Source organism: Necator americanus, chromosome V (assembly GCF_031761385.1).
Source record: "Necator americanus strain Aroian chromosome V, whole genome shotgun sequence".
Lineage (NCBI taxonomy): Eukaryota > Metazoa > Nematoda > Chromadorea > Rhabditida > Ancylostomatidae > Necator > Necator americanus.
Window position 1 is genome coordinate 7,782,219 of NC_087375.1, and position 23,474 is coordinate 7,805,692.

Here is a 23,474-nt window from a genome sequence, read left to right on the forward strand (position 1 = left end):
CTGATCCCAACTGATCGATAATTAGAATTTATCGGAATTAGAAGAAGAATCCGGTTCATACGGATTATGAATACAGTGCAAGAGAACGGGAAATTGAAAGGAAAATTCAAAAAATTACGTCATTTCCGAACCAATAGAAGTCACTAGTGTTACAGTACATCTCATCGTTAAACTGAGTGACAAAAAATGAATTTAAAAGATATCTATACAAAAGTTGCACATCATAACCACATATGCTCATTAACAAACAACAATTTTAAAAATTTCGACAAAAGTCACAAACATTGAGAATATTATTGAGTCAGGCAACTGATGTGGCACCTTTGAACAGGACCGGCTTCTGAAATGTCCTCCAAGTACACACGATAAAAGCAGGCATAGCAATTTATTTCAAGAAAAAAATTGACATATATTCTAATAAAAAAGCTAATAATACTCACTCGATGAGGCGTGACAGGCTGAACGGACACAATTGGAGTACCCGATTCGGAGATAGATACTGAAAGACGAAAAAAAAAGATTGAGAGGATCAGAAAAAGCAGCACTTGCTGTGCACTTGCACTAATATACTTATGCACTTCCCAGACTCAGTGATAGCTTGCTTGCAGCGGCTTCAAGGGCAGCATATCACGAAATTGGTGCCACTGGAAAAAGTGAGGGAAAAGATAGAGTTTCGGGGAGTAGATTACGAATAGGAGCGGATAGACCTGCTTCAATTCAGCATAATTCTCCTGAAAATCGGCGCGCGTGGGAAACTAAAACTTTTGTCCCTACGAGGCATGTTAGAACACGTCCGTCCTCCTGTACACGCTTCGGTTCTCTTAGCAGCCAGTTGATTGGTTCCATTTGAATAGGCTGCTGCTAAGGAGACCTCATTGATTTTCGACCACTCGCTGGTGGCTGCGACGCGTGTGTAGGGGCGGTGCGTTCTCAAGTACTTCGTAGGAACTGGGACCGTTTTCCACGCTGTTTTTCAAGACCTTATATTGTCTAATAGGAGGAATTGAGCAGAGCCACACTCATACTCGCAATCTACACCTTCAACTCCCCAGTTTCCCCAACAACGTCACTTTCGTGATGAGCTGCTTTTAAACACAATCAATTTCTCGTGGATAAAATAAGGTTCGGGTTCGAGTTTTCTGCGACACCTCAGGACATGTCACCCTTGTAAACGCGCCACGTCCGCGAGACGTTCGCTACGCGGTTGTTCAGGGCGATTAAGGAGAATTAAGGATGACCGTGCTCATTATCTAGAACCTGAACTCAATATTGTCAATTTTGTGATGTTCTGTCTTTAATATCTTTGGAAATCCTGTCGAACGGGTTTTGTTATACGCCGAACACGAATAAAATACTCGGATAATTCTCAATAATATCGATTTTATCAATTTCCTGGCTGTTGCACACTTTCTTCTTGAGCTCAGTGAAATCTTGTCAGGTTCGGTTCAAAATTGCTCCGTTTATGGATATTAGCCGCTCCGGTTACTTTTTTATGAAGCAATTTTCTCGATTTTTTTCCGTTTTGGGAGGTAATGACAGGCTTACGAGGTCTCTGCATTACGTCATTGAAAAAAATGCAGCAATAAAATGCAATCTGCAATATTTCTTCCACGACTAGATATTTCTGCGAAACTAACGAAACACGGATATAATACACGAATAATTCTCAATAATATCCTAACTTTATCGATTTTCTGACTGCTGCGCATTTTATTCTTAGGTTCAGTGAAATCTTGAAATCAGGTACGGGTCTAAAACCCTCTGTCTACAAATATTAGCCATCAGCTCCGTTCTGGTTACTTTTTTTCTGGTTACTCAGCTACTTTTCGTAGTTTTCTCGATTTTTTTTTGTACATTTTCGGGAAATAGTGACAGGCTTACGAGATCTCTGGATTACGTGGGAAAAAGTACAATATTAATGTGCAATATGCAATATTTCTTCCAATAGTAGATATTTCTGCAAAACTAGTAGCATCTCCGTAACGCTGCCTTTGAAATGCGTTTTCTGACGAATACGCCGTGCACTTTGTGGCAGCGAGAAGAGCTTTGGTACTCGAAAATTTTGTTATTAGCCGGTTCGAACGATGTGAGATGGATTTTCCCGGATGTCTTGTCATACCCTAAGAAGGCTACCCGTTCAAGCGACTTGTACGACTTTGCTGTGGAATCAATACCACTATCCCAGTCGTTAGCAAAGTTCTGAACGTTTTCTGTCTGATAATATGTCGTGTCTGATAATATGTTGAAACAAATATTTGAAAAAGAATAAAGTTTGCAAAAAATTTGAAAAAAATTCTAAGCATGAGCTTCTGACTCTGCCTTGCAAGTTTCTAACGTTACTCGAACAATTCATCGATTCATTATTCTAATGAAAGAAAAAAATACTATTCATAAATTCATAATTCTATTCAATCCTTTAAACGAGACGCAATTCCATTCACCTTAAATAGCCTAACCTATCTTTTCACATTATCCTAAATGTTGTTCTCTAACGATCTAGAATTCTGCCAAAAATTAGAATTTTTTGCTCGACTTCAAAGTGAAATTTATATTTTTTGAGGAAGTACTAAATTATTATTTTGACATTCGTCAAAACTAGACGTTAGTAAAGTCTTGAAGGTCTGATAATGTGAAAAAATTAAAAAAAAAAAAATAAAAAAAAAAAAAAATGGAAATTCTAAGCATCTGTTTCCGGCACCGGTGTGAAGTGAAAGTTTCAAACGTTAACCGAACAATCCTTCGATTCATTATTCTCATGAAAGGAAAAAGAACTAAAATACAATACAACTACCATAAAAATAAAATAAAACCAGAAAGCCGAAAATATGATAACAGGAGGAATCGACGCCCATTTTCCTTTTCTTCACTTTCAGAATACAAAGAAGTAGGACATAAAGCATCGAAATGATCAGCACTCTAACCTTGGACACTCCTCGGATTCAGCTTCACCAGCTCCTCATCGGTGGATCGGCCTGCTCGCCAAATTCGCTTCACTTCCGCACACCAGTTTGTTACGTAACACAAAAGACAGAGTATGGGGATCACCACGCCTGTGAATGATAACTGATGAGAATAATCTCTGCCATATTACAAATAATAAATATCGAATAAAAAATCAGTTGCAAGTTGTGTCATCCTTTTGTACGCGCCGCGTGCATAGGCGAGCGGTCGCGGGTCAATGAGGGGTCCACGGCAGCCTACTCAAGTAAAACCAATGAAAAGGCTGCTGAAGGTTCCTCATTCCAGTAACGTCCTAATATGAACTACTAGGACGCTGCTGAAATGAGGAAGATTTGTTAAAAATCATTAAAGCATATCACGAAATAAATAATGGAAACTTTTAGGAGAACTTAAAGATTGGGTTGTAGATTATGGAAAGGGGAGTGACTCCGTTCAATTCCCCATAGCCGTCGTAAAAAACCGCGCGAAAGAATTTGTTCCTTCCTACGAAACTACTTACAACGCGCCACCATTGTGCACGCGCCGCGTCCCTAGGCGGGCGGTCTCGAATCAATAAGGGGTCCTCAGCCTTCTCAAGTAAAATCAATGAATAGGCTGCTGAAGATACCGGAATACAAGAGGGCGCGTTCTAACGCACGTCGTAGGAACTAGTTCCCACGCCATTTTTCGGGACGACTAGGGGAAATTAAGCGGAGTTACATTTGTTTCCGTAATCTACAGTTTGAACTCTACGCTTTCTCCCAGGGTTTCCACACCACGCTTGCTTCGTGGTATCCCTTTCGCCTAATAATAAATTGCTAAGGGGTAGGTAGATTGGACGAAATTAGGAAAGAAATCAAAAAAAAAAATCGGTAACAGTCATAGTGTTTTGTCGACACAAAATTTCAAAAAGATTATCTTATATCGTATCTATAGAACGGACATTACATTACGATCGTTTCCGTAATCTACCTAACCCGAACTCTGCGACCACAACACACCACAATGAAAAAATTTAGGAAGAAATTTAGGAGGAAAACTTTAAACAAGCGTCAGCGAAATTGCATTCACGTTCGAGTATGATTTATTTATTCAGTGCACCAATGGTGCACAAAAAGAAGGAAAAAAAGGAGAAAGACATATTGCCTGAGACAGAACAGAGAATATAAAAAAAAATCCTGACTCAATTTATGGTCAATGGAGCCTGACACAGTCCTTCTCTTGGCGGATATTAATACACCTTGGAACAAAAGTAGTGTCCAGGGGGCTTCCACTGAGCCGCAGAGAGGATTAGTAACAAACTTCATCAGCCATACATTTCAATTTACTCACTGCCATCAAAGCTTGGGGAAAAAAGGAGCAAGTGAAATTTATTTCATCAAAAATCACAGAAAAATCGTCATCCACGGAAAAATACTGATAAGGATGGATAATGAGAGGAATAGTGATGAATATTAATCAGCTACACATATTCGAATGCTCCTCACCAGGACCTTACTTATTACCGGCACTATAGTTGAGTAGAGTGAAGCGTAGGAGATCAAATCTTATCCATATATCCAAGTAAAAACCCACATAGGCATACGAATGAATTTTTTCTGTTTCGAAAATGATAAATTCTTTTTTGCGCCGATTTTGGACTGATGCTGATGTTAATCAAAGAAGATTCTAGCAGAAGACTTTTGTGAGCAGAAATTTTTGTTTCACGGAATCACCTCGATCATCGTGACTCAAGCCCCTCCTTTCAACCCTTATTGAGGCTGTGATTTTGTTGTCAACATTATTTCACTAAGCTTATGACGGATATACGGTAGTTTTATCCTAGAGATGATGATGAGGTTTCTCAACGCCTAATTTTTCTTACATAACCATGAAGCCGCCCTTGCCAACAGAAATTTTAGTTGTAGTAAATTTGTTATTGTTTTAATTTTAGTTGTGCGGAACAGTTCGAAATTTAATTTTTTTCCCTGCTGCAAGGTTGTATGTGCTTCGTAGAGCACGTATTCAATAAAACAAGGGCGGAGGTTACGAAAATCCAGAACGCTCCCAAAGATGAATTTGATCTTTGAAGCTTAAGGGCATCACCCCACAAATCTGAGGTGGTACGGTTTTCAGGTGGAGTATTCGTATACGGGATAGGAGACTATGGAGAAGGGGTGATTCCGTCCATTTCTTCCAAATTGCCGTAAAAAATGGCCCGGAAGATACGGTTTCCGGCGTTCCGGTGCGCTATTTTCTACAAGGAGTGCGATTGGAGCGCGCCAGCCTTGCGCACGCGCCGCATCTTCCGGGCCGTTTTTTACGGCAATTAGTAAGAAATGGACGGGATCACTCCTTCTCCTTAATCTACTATCCCGTATACGAATAATCCACCTGAAATCCGTACCACCTCAGATTCGTGGTGCTTTAAAGGATATGGAGAGGAAAGATATTCGAAAGAAGGTAGTTTTTATTGGTGCCGCTTGGGTTCCTGACTACCATATTAACCTTGCAGTGTATCAGAGTGGATAGAGAAGCTACTGCAAGTAATCTACAATCTGCAATACAAAATATAGATTGTGCCAGAGGGAAATGCTTTAAATATTTATTATTTTAAAATTACTACAATGTATGTAGGCCACGACACTTCTAGAAAAACCCTGACTGAAGCGATCTTTTTTCCTCTATGCACAATTTTTTTTGCGGAAGAATTGTGCATAGAGGAAAAAGAAATGTGAACAATTTTTTTTAAGGTGGAACATTACTCTGCTCTGGAATTCAGGATTATAATGCTCTCGATATGCAAGTATAATAAACGGAGCAAACTCTTTCAGAGGCGGGGGCATCGTTACTAGTTAATACTAGCGGCGCAACTCTCACAACTGGTGGTCCGCTAACATCACGATTTCGTGGCTATCAAGGTGAGCGCTGGTCTGCTTTTCTGACGTTGTTTTTAAATAATCTGTTTGCTAAATCATATCTTGTGGGATGACGAGGCGTTTGAGAGAGTAGATTACACGTGTCTTTGATTTTTCCAGGCTCTGAAGAAGGCGACGACGCCGAAACGATAGCCAGAATAAAGATCTATAACAATCTTGGTTCTGCTTAAGAAAGTAGTACACAATTTTGTTTTGGTTCCTGTGACAAGCATATCTGCTACAGTATCGGCGTTTATTTCCTTCATACTAAATAATTACTATATACTTCTAATTATAATGGTGTAGCGGTTAGAGTTTCCGCTGCCTGTATGATCGATCGGAGGTTCGAATCCGCCCCAGTGCTCACCAAGCCTTTCATCCCTCCGGGAAAATGGTACCCGCCTTGTCTGGGAGGATAAAAACACTGACTTGACACATCGGCCAGCCACCGCAAGTCATTGTATGGGCCAGTTACACTTTCGTAATCCCCGTAACGATTCTGAATTGAAGTGAAGGTGGGGGCGCAGGTCCCAAGCGGATTGATTAACGCCAGAAACTTTTATCCTTTACTTTATTTTACTAATTATATTACATCCCTCATGTAACAAGTTTCAAGTATTCTTCGTATAAATCCCTCGACACATACTAAAAGGAATTTGAAAAAAAAAATCCAGCAAAATTGCAGAGGTGAAGGCTTGAATGGAAGAATTTTGTTGTGGCCTAAATCGAATCCTAGGGAGAGGACCCAAATGCATATGTCCCATTTGTGTAGCCCTATATTTATCGTTTAGTTTCTGACACCAAAAAAAAATTTCTTAATATAAAAAATTAAGGGAAAAAAACAAAAGAAATACAAAAAATAAAGATAGTAACGATAAAAATAAGAATAAAAAAGCATTGAAAATAAAACAAAAAAAAACAAAATTGTAATTCTTTCCCGATAAAATTCAAATAAACATTTCCAATAACAGCTTCTTATAAATCTTTACAGTACCTGTAAAAACTGCCAAGAAAATGCAGACAAGGAATACGAAGATATTCAGCTGACAGACAATAAGTGGTGATGTTCCGACGCAATACGATACAAATGAGCTGCATTCCGTGACACATTCAGACTAAAACGTTCAACATTACTGTAAAATGATTATGACTGAATTAATCCATCACTTACATATGTTTCATAAATGGGAAAAGCACCTGACATAGCCCATAATACGATATAACATCTCCAAACGTTAACACACTATGGGAATAACATTGCACCGGTTTTTTTAGTGGAAAAGCTTTTGCATGTCTGAAAAAGAATTCAATCAATATATATATATCGTATGAAACAAAACGGAACGGAATTCGAACCGACAAAGAGAACTATTTGAATTCAAAGGAGAAATCCTTGAAAATCTTGAATAGGGATAAGCATAGATGCGATAGTCGGAGCCGGTGGCCCAGCCCCTTTCGCTTTTGGACGGTTGGCGAAGGGATCCTCATCATTTGAACTGCACCACATGAGCTAAACCCCCTTTCTTCTGGGGAGGATCCGGCTCCTCCCTATTGCACCTATGGGAATAAGAATTCAAATGAGCCACACATCAAAAATAAACAAACAACATTTAAAGGCAGCTATAGTTTTAAAACAAAAATTTGTAGAAGCAGCGGAGCTTCAGCACATCTAATATGGATCTTTTCTTGTGGGAAATTCCTCAGACAATGGAGGAGATGTCATAGTTCACGATTCATTTGCATGGAAGCACAGGCAAGTCATAAATGAAAGAAGGGATTAATTCTCCTGATTATATCCCTGCAAAGAAAAAACGTTTAGTTTGACAAGAAAACATAAATTCTCATTTTCAAAAAAAAAAAATCAGACATATAGGGACAATGAGATCCGAGACAGGTTACAGTGTGGGAGTGGTCATCAGAAGCTCATCGGACATCCAAGAGCTGGGTGAGCGGACATTTTATTTAATTTTAAATTATGATAATGGCTAGGTCTTCGATGCACAGAGAAGCTGCAAGAAATGGCTCAATTTTAATAAAATCTAATAATTCTAATATTTAAAACCATTACATCATGACATTGAAGATGTCGAGATCCCTCCCACGAATATATGGGGCTAGGAGTGTAGAGCACATGAATGGGCGCAATGACGCTCAATTCCCCGGAATAGTTCTGAAAAACAGCGTGGGAAGTGACGTTGTCGGCGATCAAATCTTCCCACGAAGCGCTTTTGTTCCTACGAGGTACGTTAGAACGCACACCCTTGTACACTTGAAGGTCCCCTCAGCAGCCTATTCACTTCTTTTACTTGAAAGGGATGGTGAGAAAAACCTCATTAATCTTCCACCGCTCGTACACGCGCAGCATGTAGAAGGGTGGCGCATTGCAACTCCAGTCGTAGGAAAAAACGGCGTCTTCCACGCCGTTTTTTTTTTGCGACGATCAGGAAAAGGTGAGAGGAACCACTCTGGATTCCGCAATCCATTACTCTTAAACCCCACGCTTTCGCTGTGGGTTCCGTACAACGTCAGATTCGTGGTCTGCTGCCTTTAAGTGCCCGAAATATTTTCACGGAACGTTCCCATGTATGGAATTTACGTCAACCACATCCACGATCTGAATATGTGATGAAAACGAAATTGTTCATGTATTCATGCTGTAAATAATAAGTACAAGTAAGAGGTGAGTAGATCAAATTACCAGAAACCCGTTAAAAATGCATGAGTATATCGGAAACAAAGAAAAAACAGTGTCGGAAAACCGATAGGATTCTTCAGAGTGTTAACATTTTCCTCCTGTTTCAAGAGCAAAAACAACTACGAATTCAGATAAAGGAAAATCAACCAAAAAAGGAAATAAATAAAAATTGAGATATCACAGCATGAGACTCAATCATGAAAAAAGACTTCCTACATTCTTTACACCTTTAGGTAGCAGAGAAGAAAAAAATTTAAATCAACGAGGATTAATCAATGAACTGCAAAGATAGATCTTCGAATATGAAGAAGAGGAAGCCTTCTGCATCATTAAAACGGTTTGGTATCAATTATTCGTTCCCACAAGCAATTCTAAGTGTTGAATGGGTTTTTAGATTACCCCGAAGACTATAGCGAGCTCTGTGAGTACGATAGATTCAGGACGAGGACCCAGAACATGTCTTCACTTCGGATTACAGCTGATCCGATGGTAATTACAATGAACAAATCAACGCGACGTATAAAATCCTTCAAAAATGTGAAAATAAAAGAAAAAAGTCAAAATGAAAGAAAAAAAGGAAAAAGAAAAAGTAAAAAAAGTTCACGTTGTCCACGTTGGATCACGTGCTCAAATTCGCACTACTGCACATTTTACTGGCTGTTCACTGGTCGCTGTACATACAGTCAGGTCAAACGACACCAGCACCACCCGATGCGGCGCGCTGGAGCGTAGCGGGTAGGATTAAGGTGGGACCTCTGCTAGCACCACTTCTTCGCTGCAGTTCACGATGGTCCCGCCTCGTTTCGGACCGCTACCTCTACCGCGCCGCTTAGAGCGCAGCCGCTTACGCAAGTGCACCGTGCATCATGTTGTTATGACCCTAATATACACAAAGATTACTGACGGAGAAAGGGTACTGTAGTTTTATATCAGCAATTAAAAACGTAATTTTTATTGTATGATTTGACTTAACTTTTTCTTATACACGCAATCTGTAGAGATGCGGGCCCGGCTAAGGCAAAATAAGCCTAAGTAAGCCTAAGGTGGCCGGTAGTCCATCCGGATGGATGTGGAGGAGAGGCTTGAGGGTTTTCTGAAGAAAATGGGTCCAATTTTCACAATTTTCCCAAAACCGGACAGAAAACACGCAAAGAAAACCCACTTATATGCAAAGGTGCGATAGGGGAAGTCTCATGAGTTAGACCCCCCTCAGGTGAATTTGGACTAGCTCATGAGGTGTGGCTTAAGTGATGGAAGACCCTTCCTCAACCATCCAAAAGTGAAGAGGGTGAGGCACCAGGTCCAACTATTACATGTATGTTTATATGCCGTGTTGTACTCAAAAAAAAAGTTGCTCTGATTTATGTGAAGTCATTTCACCCTAGTTTTCGCCAAGTTGCGTAATGTATGAGAGCAATCGTTCAAAAAAATCAAAAGTTTGATCCCAGAAGAAATCCATCAATTGTTAAAGCACCTCCAGAAAAGAAATCAGAAAGAAATGTTCCGGATTTCCGGCGTTATCACATAAAAGTTGATAACATATGTCAGGTTCAGGATCGTTCCACATCGAGCGTACAACTATACGAGAACGTATCAGCGAAAAAATCCTGTAGAAAAATACCGAAAAAATACGAGTTATTGAGGAAAATTACGGTAATAGGTAGTTGAAGAGCAACTGCTCTAATTGAATTGCATTCAGAGCGCAAAAATCGTCAACGCGATCGATCGGAGGTTCGAATCCGCCCTAGTGCTCACCAAGCCTTTCATCCCTCCGAGGTCGATAAATTGGTGCCGGACTTGTCTGGGAGGATAAAAACACTGACGTGATACACCCCCGCAAGTCATTATATGGGCTAGTCACACGTTCGTAAAGCTCAAATGATTCTGAATGGAAGTCGGACGCAATGGTGCATCCCAAGCGGATTGATTAACGCCAGACACTTTATCGTTTATACTTTAAACTTCCTGGTCATTAGTTAACGCACTGGTTCAGTTACTGAAGATAGTTAGAAGCACTTAATCACATGCTTTAGTAGGAATTCGAATCGGATGGATACGTATTTGAGCAAATTACTTCTTTATATGATGGGATACACATTACTATGCGTGAAAAGTGCATGTAATTACGGAAAAAATAATTGCATGCACTTTTGATGCATAGCAATGAACGCTACTAATATTATCGTTCGTTTTCGTTCAAAGACAAACAAAAATAGTTGTTACTCTCACGTTTTACTAGTAAGTACTATTAGTATTATCAGTGAGATTCTATGTTTTGTCTATAAAATACTGATGAAAACAAGGTATATTTTTATAATTCTCTCGGAATTGCATTTAAGCGTTAAGAGCACTTTTTGATCAGTGTTAGCCGCTTCTAAAGATCCAGAAGAGGTGTTCTAACTTATAGAAGGACAAAGGATAAAGTCTATGACGTATCAACAAACTTGAGATGTATTGGTGCCAGTCTTAATTTACATAACATAAAGGATAAAGGAGAAAGTAAGCCATTAAGGTAAGACACAACGTTGATGATCTCATTAAGGATACGCCTACATGTGCACATCAATTCAGAATTGTTTGAGGTTTACGAACGAGTAACTAGCATATGGAGCGGCCCTAGGCGACGTGTAAGGTCAGTGTTTTTATCCTCCCAGACAAATCTGGTACCAATTTATCGACCCCGGAGGGATGAAAGGCTCGATAAATTGGTACCAGTCTCATCTGGGAGGTTAAAATAGTTACTATAGTGCAGTTTCGAGAGTGTCCTCTCGAAACTCGTGCAGTCCTCTTACCTCTGAACCTCTTGCCGATTGTGATACATCTCCCCTTTGTTATGATATATATATAAACTTATTTTTTTATTATGGGGCGGGTCTGGCGCAGTCGGTTAGAGGTCCGTTGGTACCAGACCTGTCTGGGAGAATAAAAACACTGACTTGATCTTCGGTTGGTCCCCGCAAGTCATTGTAGGAGCCAACACGCGTTCCAGAAACCTCAACGATTACGAATTCCAGTAAAACGCGTAGGCGCATCTCGAGTGGATTGATATGCCAGTGACTTTATGCTTCCTATAGCTGTTTAACATTACAGAATTTAATGTTCTACTTTTTTCTTCATATACTATTTCCATTCTCATTACTTTTGAGGCCTACATATTACGAGGAATTTTCTTCACCGATGTCAGAAACATTCAGAAATGCTAATGACATCCATTTAAAAAAATAATCGCCTTTCTAAGTCTGTCATTTATTAAAAACTTTGAAAAAAAAATCCTGTGATATCAATAAAACAATTATGACTATTGTGCTCGCTTTCAAACACGATGCTGAGCTAAGGTCGCAGTTAAGCCGCAAAACAGATTAATAATATTCTTAGCTTAAGGAAATTGTTAATTTAATTCCATACATTTCTTATTTTCCACTAAGTTCTTGATAATTTCCTATGGGCTCTCTTTTGAGGAGGAAATTCTATACACCAGCATCGAATAGAAGTATTTATAAATTGTTTCTCATAAACTTCCCATTAAAAAAAAATCCATCCACAATGGAGGAAAAAGTATAATGGAATAGAATATAGTTATTTAGTAAATGTAATTGTTTTAAATTCTAATTCTAATTCTATGGCAGAGAACCTCAAAAAGCTATCGCCTTGTGTAAAAATAAATGTCACAAAAATAGACATTCCGTTCTTTTAATAAATCACGTTACAGTATGAAGCAGGAACATGCCAATTCTTCTCCTATTCAATTCCCGCGTGCGCCAGAAAATAACATGTAATGAGTTGAGGAATAAGTCATGAATGTTTTTTTTTTCGTGAAAATGGAAAATAGACAGAGAAATACAAAAAAAAATTGTCTTTAAAATGTCATACACAACTCAATAAAGGGTATTCTCACTCTTTATGTAATTTTCTCAATTTTATAAATTTCTCTTTCTGTTTTTTTTTTTAAGATAATTGAAGTGGGATATCCATTGAACACATGTGGGAGTTTCTGGCACCATTTTTTGCGTTAAATCGAGACGACAGGGTTGTCTAAATTGAAATTGGTGCTATTTCTAGAGAATAAAAAGTTACATGCTTGAAATATCACCCACCGATTGCTCACGACTAAAAAAAATAGAAAAAATGGAAATCAGTCTTGACCTCGAAAACTGAACTCAGACCGCTTAGTCGACTAATTACAGTGGGAGCGAACAAAAATTCACTTTTTTTCTGGTAAATCTAACGGGTTTTTTCCCACGCGATATTTCCTTTTTTTTAAATACTTTTTCACATCTTTCTCCTCCTTCTTCTAATTTTTTTTCATGTCTCATTCAATCCCCTTCGTATAGAATACAAATATGACAAACAGCTTCAGCAACCTTATCACCCCGATTAAATGCAGATGAAAAAACAATCAGAGGTGTTAAAAATGCTCTGCTTTGCTAATTTCACATTAGATTTCTGAAAAAAAAAAGACGTAATAGAAAAAAATCAGAAAAAAAGACTTGACAAAATTAAATAGTTGATGAAAACAATGATGTAGATTCTGGAAAAATTCTCTACTCAACGATCATAACGCTTTGAAAACATTTTCTATCTCTGTATACATTTTTGAAATCCTGTATCGAATGAAATAAGATGTTCCGAAAACAATTTTTATTTCTATATGCATTTTTTGTGCATTGAAAAGGAAAAATCGCCACGACTCACGTATGCCTCAACTCAATACTTGAACCTGCTTCCCTGTTGTAACTGGCGGCTCACTTTCCATAAACTTATCTCGCAGCATCAGGATATAAAGGATATAATTAAAAGGATTGAATTAATTAAAACGATATAAAGGATATAATTAAAAGATACGAAATTTGAACGAAAAGTGGCGAAGAACGTGTTCAACAGCGGAATCTTTGGAGTACAATGAGGAACGAGGCAGCAAGGGAGAAAGAAATTGAAAATCCCCTGGATCGAGTTCGCGACGAGTCTCTCCTTTCTTAGTGGATGAAGTTGAATCGTAGCGTAACCACGACTACGGCACAAAAATAGAAGAAAAAAGAAAAGAAAGAAGAGAGAAAGAAAAGAAAAGAAGAAAAAGAATCATTTTATGTAATTATTTAATTGTAACCAACCTAATTTTATACAAGTGGTGAGCGTTTTATTTTTCAATGTGAAAAATCCACATCGAAATAGGATGGAATGCGCCTCTAAAAACATTTTTGCATTCCGCTCCCGGATCCTTACGTTCCCTGGTGATGGATTTGCATGAAGTTTGGTCCTCGGTGTATCCGTCAATACTTCACATCACAAATCCACTACACGAAAAAAAAAGAGTCCGGCGAAAACTCGGGCTCGGGGAAGCGATAGAGCTGAGCTGTTGTCCACACTTCATTGCATATCGCTCACATATTACTTCCGCTTCTTTACTCCGTTAACGTATGTACGTAGGACGGACTTCAAAAATGATTACACAGTTCTTTTTTTTTATTACACAGTTCTTGAAAATGTTTTTGAGTGGATTTTTCGAAAAAATTTTCACTTATGAAGCCAAAAAGTTATTTCAAAATTCGAAATGAATAATTCAAAAACACATGAACCACATTTTCATGGGAGATAGGGGAGTAACATTTTAAAGCAATTATCTGAAATGATGTGATTCTTACACTTCGTTTACCAGAACGCCACGGAAGCAGAAGCAGAACATTTCGTTACTAATACAACTTGAACCGCTCAATACTTATTACCAGTACTTTAGAGTAGAATATATCAATGAAAATAGATTATAGGAATGGATAGTTAAGAATTGAGAGATGTAAACAATATAAAAAATAGAAAGAAAGAAATATAAGTATATAGAATGGAAATATAAAGAAAGAAACTTGAAACATAAAGAAGAACGCTATTTTCACATCATAACTAATCTTAAGAAAGCAAATAACAATAGGTGTGAGTGAAAAAAAATCTCCGAAATGAGGAGAAAGGAAACGCTATGCGGACCTACATATAAAATTTGAATCCGGATAGGGAACTGCTATAATTCAGCGAAAAAACTCAAAATTTTCCACACTTCTCCAAAATCGATTCATTCCGAGCGGAGAAAAATTGTGAATAAAATTTATTTGATATAGTTGTTGGTGGCACGGTAAGAAGCAAAAAAGTGTTTAGAGCAAAATAAAAAGAAAGAGAGAGAATACATAGTTTCGCCGCCTCTGCTTATCCGTAACGACGCGTTGTTCATGAGCATCTCAGTAATAGAATTAACAATTATTTACTTATTTAGGCTGTATATGTAAATATAAATAAACTACTAAATCGTCCCTTGCTTTATTGTTCGCGTGACTCATCCCTGCTTATTCTCATTCTACTCTTTTCTCGTTGCTGCATTTTCTATCGTTCATTTGTATTCATTCCTTGCCTCTTACTCTGGGCACGCATTTGAGCGTAATAAATAAATAAATAAATAAATAAATAAATAAATATGACCTTAAAAAGGATATAAGTATGTAGAAATTCGATTTTAAACGCTAAATTCATATATTCATAAATTCATATTCATCCGTTCAACATTCATATATTCATATCCATGTTAAATTCGTATTCACATTCATATTCATGCGCCCTTCTGAGATTCCGAGATTGATGAGAGCACAAGCAGTTGTAACCAAGTTCGAAGTAACCTAAGTATCTTAACCCCCGTTAACCATCGGTAATCCATAAGAACAGCGATTGTCATAACCATGTTTCATCAGAATGGTTAATATTTCTTGAATAAAATTCTTCAAAAAAAAGACAGAAATAAACTGGAGTAAATTCTTCAAAAAGAAAGAAAGAAATTGAAATAATTCTTTCAAAAGGAATACAGTTATTCCAATTCACTTCTGAAGAAGAAGCTAACGGTAGAACCCAACTATGAGTGGCGTAAAGACTCACAGGAAGAAACACGAGTGATTCTTCCTGAACAAATCCCTTCCGGAAGCACGCAGTATTGAGTCACGGTTTCATTCCTACCTCCTACGCTTTTTCATCTCAGCACATTAATTAGAAATGAGTTCTTCGAGGAGAAAAAAAATGTCGAATGAAAAAGATCTCAATTGAACAATGGCATAAGGAAACAAAAGTGCATTCAACGGAGATGGAGGTGGGGGAAAAACCGCAGCCAATGGGGGTGGAGAGTGGAAAAAAAGTGCAGGGGAACGGAGATGAAGAAAGGGAAAAAAAGCACAGGGGAACAGAGATGGAGGAGAACTTGAAATCGAGAAAGAGGGAAAAGTCTGAATTTGCAGGTACACCTTCCATAAACACAAGTATGTACTGGAAAAAATTGTTTGTGCTGCTCAAATGTACACGAATAGGAAATTGACATAAGCCGAAAATAAGAAGATGAGCGGTTTCGCATCATAGTGAAAAGATTATTTAACTGCTTCAGAATTCCTAAAAATTATGAAGGATAAAGATTTTTCCTGAAGTGAGCGAAACGCTGAACACTTTCTTTCTTTTAATCACTTGAAAAAGTTTAAGAAAAAGTTGGTGATGGCTCGAGAGAGGTAGGACAATTCATATGAGAAATTTAAAAATCCACATCAATTTCAATTTAATTTAACCAACTCATATGGGAAATTCAGAAAAAAAAGTAAAAAAAAATCCAATAAATATAAAGTATAAAAACAAAACATAAAATTGAATTGTTAGAAATTGAAAAAGATATGGACCACTTCATCACTTGACGCTTAGTTGGCTCACTGGATGCGCCTAGTAGTGGAGTCGCAGAATTAATGAGCTAAGGAGAAGTAGAACAATTCATATGGGAGTTTTTTTTCGATTGAAGGATAAAAATAAATAAAAAGAGTAAAATAAATAAATAAAACACTGCATCAATACATAAAATTAAATTACTAGAACTTAAAAAAGGCGTAGGAGGCATGGAGTTTTTGCATCGAGTCGGCCAAGTAAGTGTGTAAGAGGCAGGAAATAGAATTTCCATGGCATGGCCCATACCTTTTTCGGTTTCTAACAATTCGATTTTATGTTTTGTTGTTTTTATGTTTGTTGACGCATGAATGACGCACGAATGAGCGAAGGGGCGATAGCGAGGGGATGAAAAATGGAGATTAGCTAAAAATATCAAACGCATCTCTCTACCTGATCACTTGGATACATACAAACACAGAAAAACACAGACGTTCCCCAACATCGCAGTTAATGCAAGCTTCCGGCGCATTCGTCAACGATTTCAAATCAAATTCTGGCTGTCAAAAACAGGATGTCGGCCCAGTGTGCTGGCTAGAAAAAAAAAACACCGTCACACGCTGCGCTTCATCATAGAACAATCCTGAGTAAATAGATGGTAGAATAGTAGAATTTGGAAATTTTAGCCAAATATATTCGACTCTGAACTTTTTATACAAATATATTAGAATTTGCAATAAACTATACATGTTCTTACTTCAAACAAGTGCTCAAAAATGACTAAAGCAATAAACTGCAACACATGAGCAGTAGACCAAAAAGTTGGCAAATTCCCTTGTTCATTTGAAGCAATGAGATGTTTCTACCTGAGTAGACTCTTCACCAGCAAATCCATTCCTAGGTGATCTTAATGTTGGAAGAGTTTGATTTCCTGAGATTTCCAGTAAACACAAGTTCCCGTGGAAAATAAAGCTCTCTTGGATTCAGAAGTAGAGGTAGATACAGTACCTGTACTGTCGCAAAGATCACTCTCCGCATCTCGGTGTGAGGAGGAATTGAGTGACTTCGCCGAGTGTAGCGCAGTTGGCAAAGGTTCCGCTGCGATTCCTTGGTCAGACGGATGGTTCGAGACCGCCGTAGTGCTGACCACTCTTTCCATCCCTCCTATAGAGTGGCTGCTAGAGACTTAGTGTTTCCTATAGACCGAGACTATGGTTCAATGGAATATTTATTATGCAGTAAAGACACAGAAAGGTACCTATGCAAGTGCACGACTGAATGAGTGGACAGAGCGTTTTCTGCTGCACCCTTGGAAGATACAGGTGGTTATGCCACCAATGACCGTTTCCGCATTCAACTCCTTAATGAAATGCCTGTGGTCGACTCCATCACCAATGAAGTAAAGCTGCGAGTCTACCTTTTCCCCAATTCGCCCTATCATGATGTACGGATCGGACACTTGGGCAGCACCGTCTACAGTGATGGAGAGGTTTGACTGCACGGAAAGAAAGCTGCTTGGACGGCTGCTTGACTACGGCTGACTGTCCTAGGGTATGTCACAAGGAAGAACTTTACGCGGTCGAAGTAGTGCACCGGCGTATGACACGTGGAAGATATCAACATCTTCCAGCTTCATTAAAAGTGGCTACAGAAAATCGGTCCCGCTTCTTTTTTCATATAATAGGGAGAGCAGCAGATCGTCTTTTTCAACGAGATTTGAGGAGTTTGTCGGATTCAAGCTGGAGGAGGCCACCTGGCCGAAAGGAAATTCTGGACTGAGGTGGTGAAAGAGGACCTGAGGATCGGCAGTTTAGACGAGACGTAAGGTTTCGCAGGATATGGAATAACGACGAATGGATTGATTCTGTGCAAGCTCTCGCAGAAGATCGAGAAGGTTGGGCAGAGTTGTGTTCAAGGACGACACACCTCGGCGAAAATGCGGGTAATCGCGTCAGACGATGACATCAGCCCGCCGATTAAAAACATCACCCCACGAATCTGGAGTGGTACGGATTTCCGATGGAGTATTCGTATACGGGATCGTAGATTATGGAGATGGGGGGTGATTCCGTGCGTTTCTTCCTAATTGCCGTAGAAAGTGGCCCGGAAGATACGGCTTCGAGCGTTCCGGCGCGCTATTTTCCACAAGGATTTCGATTGGAGCGCTCCAGCCTTCTGCACGCGCTCATCTTCCAGGCCGTTTTTCACGGCGATTAAGAAGAAATGGACGGAATCACACCTCTCTCCATAATCTTCTATCCCGTGTACAAAAACTCCACCTCAAATCCGCACCACCTCAGACTCGGGGTATGCTGCCTTTAAGGGCGGAGATGAGCAAGGTTCCCTCCGCGTAAAATGTCTGCTGTAGGTTCATCGGATGTGCAACGGAACTAAACAGGTGATTGTTGATTGTTTGTCAGCTGCACATTCGAACATATTTCTCTAATAGCACCAAACATCACCCAGTTGGAAAAAGAAAATGTTGATAGATTTTGACGAAACGTTGGCCGACAGCTGAATCTAAAAGGGACGATTTTTTTTCGAAAAAACGGAAGAGTTTTTGAATTCATGATGCTGCAGTGATCCAAATTCATTCTTGGATATAAATAAAAGAATAAAGTGCACGACGATGATGTCAAACCTTACACGGATGCTTCTTCTACGCGTTTGACTTCAACCCAGAATCGTTTGAGGTTTATGAACCTCAATGGTTTCCTGATGTCTCTCTTTTATCCGTTTAAGAGCTTCTCACTGAGGCAACATAACATATTTCATCCATGAAACTCCCTTTTCGTCTTCATATACAAATATTTTCTTTTGGTTTGGATAAATACAAACGTTTGTTTGGTTGGATGTATGGGAATTCCATGTTCTCACGAATATGGTTTACTTTATTTACCAGCGAGTAGTTTGTTTGTTTTTTGTACATTTACATCTGTGTGCATTGTCTTTTTAAGATCATTCCCTCATTAAAAATTGACCAACTATCTTTTTAATGTTGAAACCTAAGTATTTCAGTGAGAATTGTCGTTGTTCTAAAAAAATAATGTGAAGAAATGTAGGCGATGTTTTCTCGCTATTTTGATTCGTTCGAAGTTCCCAATTAAAGGATTTTGTAAGAGCCACGAACTTGTTAATGAGTAGCATGGCGGTGCTCATTTAATAGGACAAGTTCTGAACTTTTCTAGTTTTCTTTTCTGAATTTTCTTTTCTTTTTTTTTCTCTAAAGTTTCTACTTGAAGAATCATGAAAGACCCCTTAAATAGTTTATGCAAAAAAGGTGCTCATTTAGTAGGGCGATGTTCTGGACATTGTATTGTTTTCGAAACGTACAGAATTATTTTAATACCTCAAGAAATACTCAAAAAGAAATACTAGAGCGTTTTTCTGTCTCTGTTATACAGTGATATCATTTTTTTTTTGAGGAAACCACGTTGAGAAGAACAGAAATAACTTTTACCTCCTTGTAAGCACTGTATTACGAGAGTTTTAAAGCTCACCCAAGTTTTACGAGAGTAGGAGATGACTGTATGCATCGTATTCTTCACTTTCGATTCAAAGAATGAACTCAACTCAGGTAAGACTGAAATCGTACATGAAAGCCTTGGACAACTAAAGCATCCTAAAGAAAATACTAAAAAGTTTTTTTTTGTTTCTTTTGTACTTTTTCTTTTGTATCCTTTTTTGAACAAACCACTTTAAGTAACACAACTGCAACTTTTATTTCCTTGTAAAATTTTATTTCTTTATTACCGGTGAAGTCTAAGAGTTTCAAAATTCGTGGTTGTTTCGCCTCCTCTCACTTCTCCGAGGATACCCTTTAGGCTCAGTTTTGTCGAAATTAAAGAGAGAAATTCGTGGTTGTTTCAAAAATTGTTGTTGTTCTGGAACTCACTGAAAATAATTTCAATATTTTTAGAAATACTCAAAGGAAAGTAGCGAAATGTTCTCCTTCTGTTTTAAACCACTCTCCCAGACAATTCTGGTCTGGTCGGGTCAGAACGACATGAAGCACGGTGCACTTGCGTAAGCGGCAGCGCTTACGCAGCTCCACCGAACTTCATGTCGTTCGGGGCCGACTATATCAAATTATCGACCCCAGAGGGATAAAACAGTTGCTTTTTCTTGAGGGGGGAGGGGGAACACTTAGTGGCACCCTCATTTCTGGACGCTTTATTTTACTTTTTGTTTTAGTAGCAGGAATAAGAGCGCTACTAAGTGTCCACCTCCCACCCAACCACATTTTACCATTGGTTAGCATTACTGCCATTTCGAACTATCGACCGCTTACCGGTTGCGCCACACACACCCATCCTCGGAGAAAGTACGTGGATATTTCTGAGCGGATAGCTACATTAATGCTATACGTTTGCAGTGCAGAGCAGTACATTAAAGGCATTAGCCCACACAGCTCAGGTGGTGCGGGTTTCAGGTGGGTTATGCTGATGAGATGCGACTTCGAGCGTACCGGGGCGCTATTTTCTACAGCGAGTTCTATTGGAGCGCGCCAGCCTTGTGCACGCGCTTCATCTTCCGGGCTGTTTTTTACGGCAATTAGGAAGAATTGAACGGAATCACGCCCCTCTCCATAATCTACGACCCCGTATAGGAACTCTCCACCTGAAACCCCTACCACCCTAGATTGGTGGGGTGATGCCTTTAACTCTGAGATAAGTGGCGCAATGAAGTCTGCACTGTCCCGCTCCAAACTTTTGATATTTCTATCGGATCCATTACCGTTTCCTTGACTGAAGTTCTGCACTTTTTCCAAGTTTTCCAGGTGAGTTTCCATAGAATCTGTACACTTGATGGTTCGATTCACCCTAGAGCTTACCTATGGTTCACCTAAGCCAAGACTTTTACCGTGACGCGTCAATTAATTCTTCCAGAAGGATAGACCCTTTCTAATTACCTCAATATTGTTGCAGAGGTTTAAAAAGAAAAATAAGGCAGTTCTATCCATATATTCTTCCGGTTAAATTGAATTCTTAATGAATCTCATCGGAAGGAAATAAATGCAAAAAAAAGTGCAAATATAAACATCTAAGAAAATCTGAACGGTTCCTTTCTTTCTAGAATATACTGCTTAAGAAAGCTCTGATTAAATTCAACATTCACGATGATGACGCTAAGGATGTGTGATTTTCACTCATCCAAAGCAGACAATGGTACATCAAACAAAAAATGAGAGTCTCGGTTGGATTCGTTGGATCCGCAGCGGACAAAATGGCGAAATACCACATTCTTTCCTTAGGTTTTGATAGCAAAAACGCTCATTGACGTTGTTTCCAGTCGCTTTTTAAGCATATAAAAAAATTAAATTAGTAAAATTGTAAAATTTTACTTAAGCGATTCATTCCCGAATTAACATAGTTAAGTAATTACTAAGAAGTAAATCTGACGAGCATATTAGAAAAAGTGAAAACATCCAACAAAAAAAGCTTCACACATACTTGAAACCCTACAGTGAAAGTATGATTCCTTACTCAATCATCAGGAAGAAAAAAAAACAAGATTATGGAAATTTGAAAATTAAAATTCTGTCTGATATTCTGTGTCTGTTATTCGCATTCAGGCAAAAAAGAAAGAACAAGATTCTAGGAATTCGCCCCAGACACTACATAGTACTGAGTAAACATTGGATAATTACAGAACACGAAACAATACCAAGTAAACAGTAGAAGAACCTGATGTTATGCGAGAAACAAAGAAGAAAGAGCGAAGATAAACACGACGAAATTATGACAAATTCAAGAAGAAGAAAAAAAACATGCAAGCTTCATTGATACAAAATTAAAAATTGGATTCAAGTCAAAAACCAATCAATCAATCGAAAATTGAACCATATAACACACACACACAACTATTTGGACTTATGAAGCTAAGGAAGAGGTGAAGAGGAGTGCCTGGATGTGCGCAATACGTATGATCCACCGTATAGTAGAGCCAAAACGACATGAAGCGCGGTGCGGTTGCGTAAGCTGCGCGAGCGTTGAATCTAGCGTAGGACGTTTGTTGACATCATTCCTCGCTGCAATTCACTACGGTCCCATCTTGACTCCAACCGTACCGTTTCTTATATAATGATGTCGAGGAAGAAAATTGCATGTTTATTGTTTATTTATTCGTATTCATTGTTTAACTATCCTCTACTGTACTTAGTCGCAAACATGTGGACAAGAGAGTGATTTGGGGAGGTCACTACACATTTATCATACTTATTTCTTCTTTTATGAACAAAATAGAGCGTAGAGAAAAAAAAAACCGAGACGGAAAACCTAATTTTCTGGAGAGTTAAATTTGTGTAACTTAAAAAAGACGTCAGTACCTGTTTTGCATTAAAAGTATGCAATTACGACAGTGTCCAGAAAAATATTTAAAAAATATAACTTATTTATATAAAACATAAAATATATATTTATATGAAAATCTATGTATTATTATTATTTACAAATATATTTTATGTGGATATAAAATATAAAAACTATAAAAACTAAATAATTTTAACTAAAGAGTCAAGCGAGTCAAACTAAAATAAAATATTCATGCCTTTACACCTTTCATTAACAACGGACTGAGCTATAGTTATTCGAAAAGATGTGGACGACGTGCTGCACCTATCAGTTTCAGGAAGACAGCGCCTGCTTTCGACACGATTTTAGTTATGACTGATTGAAGTCGTGTAATTTCTAATTACGTATTCTGCTCATTCATGTGGACGGGAAAACATCCCCTGATACAAGTAAAATAGATGAAAAACGAAAAATAAACAAGATTCTGAATATTTCTTTTTTCAAATCTGAAATGCGGAAGAGATCTACCTGTGCAAATGAGAGAATTTTTTTTTAGCGTAGCTTCAACTGAAGCACTAGGTAGTTACTTGAGTTTCACCTGCCCTCCCGATTATCTTTGATTTGTTCGAGTGAGCGCCAGTAATATTCGCATTTGTCGCTGTCACGTGTAAAGCTTTTTCTTTCACTTTTTTGGTGGACATAAAAAAACCTGTACGGCACTCTTTAGAAGATTTTTTGAAGAAATTTGATAAGTCTAGAATGTAGAACACAAGATAAGTAGGATGCAGGATGCCCTGCGACTGTACTGGTCACCTTGTTATGGGCCCCACGAATCACCCCACGAATCTGAGGTGGTACGGATTTCAGGTGGAGTATTCGTATACAGGGTTAGTAGATTATGGAGAGGGGGGTGATTCCGTCCATTTCTTCCTAATTGCCGTAAAAAAACGGTCCAGAAGATGCGGCGCGTGCACAAGGCTGGCGCGC

The 23,474-nt window shown here is 38.5% G+C and overlaps 1 protein-coding gene across 2 annotated transcripts; it reads right to left on the bottom strand.

Moving 5' to 3' along the window:
* Positions 1 to 301: 301 nt before the first annotated feature.
* Positions 302 to 11,353, bottom strand: RB195_013236 (uncharacterized protein; the record flags this gene model as incomplete). 2 transcript variants are annotated; one of them, XM_064202954.1, is made up of 6 exons in its annotated part: positions 302 to 340; positions 441 to 499; positions 2,922 to 3,050; positions 6,832 to 6,952; positions 7,035 to 7,131; positions 11,325 to 11,353. In XM_064202954.1, 6 exons carry the CDS (start codon positions 11,351 to 11,353, stop codon positions 302 to 304), a joined length of 474 nt encoding a protein of 157 aa, XP_064058834.1. The 2 variants fall into 2 exon arrangements, with proteins under 2 accessions (XP_064058834.1, XP_064058835.1); XM_064202953.1 differs by lacking the exon at positions 11,325 to 11,353 and having other exon boundaries at positions 7,009 to 7,041.
* Positions 11,354 to 23,474: the final 12,121 nt, after the last annotated feature.